The 5,386-nt window shown below is 42.8% G+C and overlaps 1 protein-coding gene across 2 annotated transcripts in view; it reads right to left on the bottom strand.

The window, feature by feature from the left end:
- Positions 1-103: 103 nt before the first annotated feature.
- MCU (mitochondrial calcium uniporter) overlaps positions 104-5,386 on the bottom strand; it is an 85,037-nt gene continuing 79,754 nt past the window's right edge. The window contains exons 6-8 of one of the 2 annotated variants that reach the window (XM_059851016.1): positions 4,788-4,991; positions 3,172-3,288; positions 104-2,069 (exon numbers count right to left, since the gene is read on the bottom strand). In XM_059851016.1, coding sequence (XP_059706999.1) covers positions 1,992-2,069; positions 3,172-3,288; positions 4,788-4,991 — 399 coding nt within the window. In that variant the 3' untranslated portion in view covers positions 104-1,991. The remainder of the gene's footprint in view (positions 2,070-3,171; positions 3,289-4,787; positions 4,992-5,386) is intronic. The other variant, XM_059851015.1, reaches the window with a different exon arrangement.

Raw genomic sequence — 5,386 nt, 5'->3', positions numbered from 1 at the left:
CACAACCTAAACAAAAAGAAATGAAGGAAACTCAGGAAAGAGCTGCCACACAGGGAATATTCTCTTCTCAGCTGGGGAAAACAACATTATTCAAGAGCACTGATTCAAAAATTGAATAGTTATTTATTGTTCCAGAAGTACATTGCTCTTTTATACATATTTCATAAATGATACAGGATTTTACACATGTTCAGGTTTTTTTTTTTTTTGTTCTTTTTTTTTTTTAAAGAAGGACTTTTCTCCATGCTCCCTCCCTCATCCCAAACACACACCAAGGATTCAGCTACAGGATTGTGTTCACTTTTTTTTTCCTTTTAAAACTCATCACACAAACATGATAAAACAGATAAAAAATAATCACACAATGTAATTAAATGGAAAGACAGAGGAGAAGGGGGAGGGAAGAAAAAAAACAAAACTAGAAACATGCACCCATTCGGTCCAACATGCCACTGAGTGAGAAGAGGCAGCAATCCCAGCTGTGTTTCCACATCTGCAAGGCACCTGGCATCTAGTTAATACTGAATTATTTTCTTTCCTATATTTTTAAAACATGGTTCTCCAAAAACACCCCAGAAGCCTCTTTCCATGACACAGTGAGGAGTAGTAGTGAAACATCAAAAAGAAGCAGCCAGCCTTTCTGTATATAAAGCTTAGTGTCCTTCTCCCACCTTCATCCTGTCTCCACAGCATTTATCAGCAGGGTGCTAAACCAGACTGACCTGCTTTGAGTGAAGAGATGTTTTATCTGCTTAGAAAGCAGCCAGCCTTGGCTAAGAGAGAGGGCAATGGGTTGACCTTCCTGCCTTTATTTCTTTTTAGCTAAGAACAAGAGATGTCATTAGCCACTCCTAAGAAATTCTGACCTGTGGACACAAAGTTCACTTAAAGCTACTTGATCAGGGGAAAGTGCTGCAGAACCAAAGCAGTTCTGTGTCTTGCACTGTAAGATCCCCGGGCTCTCAAAAAGCCTCTGGGCAAGGGAAATGCTTTGACAATATGTGAAACCTTCTATCCCATTACACAAGCAGTCGAGTACCAAGTTTCATTATTCCATGTTCATTTTAAAGCGGGACTCATGATTCTGGCAACAGTTTTGCAATCCTTTAAGGCCTCCCTAATTTCACAGTCCAGGTGGCTCTCAGACTGGGGGTAGGAAGGGGAGAACCTCCCTACCTTAAGACTGAATATAAAAAACCGCTCATGCAATGCTGCCATGGATTTCTAGGAGGAGCTCAAGGGCATTGGGACGCAAAGTTTCGAGAGTTATTCGGAATAATCCAAAACATCGATTATCAAATGTCCAGAAGAAAACTCATTCCTTCTCTCACTGGGCTACAACCAATCTGTGCTACAAATAAGCAAAGGAGGAAGTCAGTGGAGCACAGGGGGTGGGCTGGGAAGGGGAAGCTCACGGTTTTCCAGTAGAAAGCAGTCTTGTAGTAACTTTATAAAAGAGACCAGGTCTGACCAGAAGTGTGCGTGTTAATGGCGGTGGAGTGCAAGTTCTGATCACCAGCCAGAGCTCCAGGTGGCTTGGATTCTTTGTTCATTTATTTTTTTCTCCTTTTGGTTTTTTTTTTTTCAAGAGAGAAAGAGAGATTGGAATCAGGTAAAGGAAAATTTAAAAAGCTAAGCAGGCTGCTGGTGTCTTATCAAGAGGCAGACCCTGCAAAGCTGGAAGAAGACACCCCTACACCCCAGCATTACATTCTCTTCATGAATCCCCCCAATCCTGTATTTGTACACAATCGCCATTCTGACAGTTTTTAAAATGTGACTATTTGCCAAGCCCTTTTCAGAACTAACATTCCACAATGTCCCATCTTCAGATTTAAGAGATTTTTCCCCTTTACAGTCCTTTGTCTTGATTAAAGGTAAAAACCCTCCACCCCCCACACCACGTCCCAGCTTCCACCTGCAATGCTTTAATTAAAAAAGGCAAGAGCTATGAACAGGTTTTTTGCCGGGGTTCAAAGCTTCTTTGCTGATCAGTCCTTTTCAGAAATTTGCTGGATGGGCAGATGAACTTGCAGTGGGTCTCGAAGCCTCTTAAGGTCCAATTCTGCCTAAAAGTAAAAGACATGTTATAAAGCACAAGCTCCCAAAACAGCTTCCCCCAATACCATTTCCCTTTAGAGAAAGAAAAGCTTTCACACATTTCCTTGTTTTTTCTCTGTCCAGCAAGAATTTACCCAAAAGTTGAAAGCTCATATTTACAAAAACCATTCTCAGCTGTATTTCTCTGAAGTTGTCTGCACACAGCCACGTAAAGGAATAGGGTAGGGGAGATTTGGATCCCCATAAAGTCACTGGAATTTTTTTCAAAACAAGCCAACAAAAATCCAACAAACCAACATCCCAACTAGATTATTAGGGATGGTTGATTCTAGAAGAAAAGCTCCAGGAAAATAGGGCCATCCAATGGCATCTGTATTCAACATGGCATAAGAAACCAGAGAAAGACCTTTGGGTCCTTCCTTATGTAGTTTGCTTTCCAGAGGTAGAGTTTGTCTTGCCTTGGATATCTTACACTGTCATTTCCAGAGCCTGGGAATAAAGGATGATAGAGAGCAGTGAAAAATAATGTGGTAACTCTGCTTTTTCTGCTCACACCATCCTTCTGCAATAAGCCTCTGAGAAACACAAGGAAACATCTCTATCCTTTGCTGAACAGATCCCACAATGTGGATAATCTGTCAAGAGTGTCTGTCTCCAGAGTATGAGAAATCTGTCCCCACTGATTTAAAAAATACAGATACATTTTCTGAACATTATTTTCCAGGACTGCACTGAAGTGCTATGTCAGGAAGACCTGAACTGAATGGATGCAAGACTTCATTCCTCACTAAATCCATCTGGTGTGTAGGAGCTGAGAAGAAAAGAAATCTTGAATTAGGCTCCTCTGAGGCATAAAAAATCTGAAACAACTTAAGATTTACCAGCAGTTTCCGAAAGGCCCTTAAAGATTGATATTGGTTTCATGTTGATTTACACTTCCACTTCTATTCCTGGTAATATCAAAGCCAATTCAGTGATTGCAGTGGGGACAGGAAAATGGGCTAAAAACTTAAGATACATTCATTCTTGCTTGAGGTGTGTCTATTAACAGTAATGAAGAGCTAGCAAGCAGTAATTTCTTTATCTTCTTTCTGGAAAAATTCTTGTTACCTGAGCAATTGCATCCTTGAGTTGATTGTATTTCTCTAGATCAAATCGTGTCTTTTTGGCTCCTTTATGGAAAAATAGTAAGTACTGTCTGTCTCTGGCGTCTGGATAAACATATTCCTAAAGAGAAATAAAGGAGAGAAAATAGGAATAAAGCTACAGCAGGGAGGCAGCACAGGATGCCATAGCACAGTGTCTCGGGTGTTTTTGGGAGAATAACCAGTTCCTGACAGAAGGCACAAGCCTGGTCCAAGCTCACACAGTGGTGGATGATCCCTGCCAGCAGCTAAACCCCCACCCAGTCACTCACTGCTGCATAGCTGGATGGGAGAGAGAAGAGCACCCAAAGGTAGGAAAAAAACAAGAAAGATTTAAGTGTGAAGTTAAAGACAGTTTAATAACTGAGGGGGAAAACCCACAACAACAACATAAAACCCACCACCTCCTGCCAGCAGACCAATGCCCAGCCAGACTCTGAGCAACAGCTGCTATGGAGAAACTCCCTCCCAATTTACTGCAAGATGTGACATCAATGTGGTATGGAGAATCAGTTTGGTCAGTTCAGGGCAGCTGTCCCAGATGTGTTCCCTCACAACACCTCACACACCCCCTATTCCCTGAGATGGGAAAAAGGGGGTTGGGAGGGGGCAGAGTAGGGAAGAACAAAAACCACAGAAGGCCTTGATGCTGTACCAGCACTGCTCAGCAACAGCAAAAGCACTGCTGTGTTACCAAGGCTGTCTTGGTCACAAATGCCAAACACTGCACCACACCAGCTGCTCTGAAGAACATTAACTCCATGCCAGCCACACCCAGCAAAGTCAGACACTTGCTTCTCTACTCATTTGTTACACTCCAGCAGTGAGTTACTAGCACCTTCCTCCTGTCCCCAGTGTGCGAATCCTTCCATGCAGAGACAAGAAGAACTAACATTTCATACTGACAAGTTTGTGGGGAAAAAAGGAGGGATAAAAGCTATAAATACTGCCCCTGAAACGATGCAGCTGACAGACCCTTGGGACACCATGCTGGAACACCTGCAGCATCTGTTCTGACGGCCCTGTGACAGCAGAGACACTTTGAGCCTTCCTTTCCTCATTATTTAGGCAGAATTAGGAACTGATGAGATAAAAAACCATGCACTAGAAAATCCATAGAGAATCTGTCACAATTACAAGGATCCAGAGACAGATTCTTCATCTGGATGGGAGGCCAGAACTGTGACAAGATGCCTGATCCTTGGGCTCTTTAACAAGGCCAGCATGGCATGTGAGAGAGGTGGGCTTCCTTGAAGCTCAGAAGGTATCTCAGGCAGCCACACCTGTCTGTACTGACCATATCTGCCAGCAGATGAATCTGTTTGGCTACAGCAGTCAGTCACCTAACACTTTTAGAAAAGTATTTCTGGTAAGACAACCAGCCAGGACCACCATGAGAACACCCCACAGCCCACAGCACCTCCCTGGCCAGCACAAATCAAACAAGTGGCATCTGTGTTCCGACAGGATAAGGAAGGGGCAAAGCAGCTTCTACCAGGCACAACTTTGCTATTTTTCTAGGGAGTAGAGCCCAGAGAAAGTCTTCTACTGAAGTGTCAATATCAGCACATCAAGTCCTACCTGGCGGGTCATTACGAAATAAGCATACATTGCCATGGCACTACCATAGGTGATGAAATAGGTGACTGGTTCCATAATGTCCCAAGAGTATTCCCACCAGGTGAGGCGGGCCAGAATCCCAAACTGAGTGGCCATGTAGGCCAGGCCTCCCCACAACACCAAGGTTGTCCTCTTCTCTGCTTTTCTGCTGAGCTCCATCCTTACCTGCAGAAGGCAGAAACACACATCTTGCAGTCTCAGAAGTAATTATGTTAATATTGTTAAGAGATAATAATGTAAAATCAGTCCCTTATATTAATAGCAACACTAAGTGGTTTGAAACATGATTTGATTATGCATGATCCTTATACAAACAAACCTCAGCTTCTTTACCATCACTATCTTGCTGTCACTTTGAGCATGCTCTGAATGTCTCAGGACAGTATTTATTTCTCTATGTTCAGAGATGTTCTGTTGCATTAGCCCCAGCTTTTATTTACTAACAAGCTCATTTCCAACTACTTGAAGCAAGGAAACAAAATATTTCCACAGAAACCAGAAGCAGACATGGTTTGGTAAACACTTGGTTCAGTGATCTTAAAGCTATTTGAAGCATGCCA

Source organism: Haemorhous mexicanus, chromosome 7 (genome assembly GCF_027477595.1).
Source record: "Haemorhous mexicanus isolate bHaeMex1 chromosome 7, bHaeMex1.pri, whole genome shotgun sequence".
Taxonomy (NCBI): Eukaryota; Metazoa; Chordata; class Aves; order Passeriformes; family Fringillidae; genus Haemorhous; species Haemorhous mexicanus.
The sequence above is the reverse complement of the archived record's forward strand: the minus strand, read 5'-3'. Positions and strand labels throughout refer to the sequence as shown.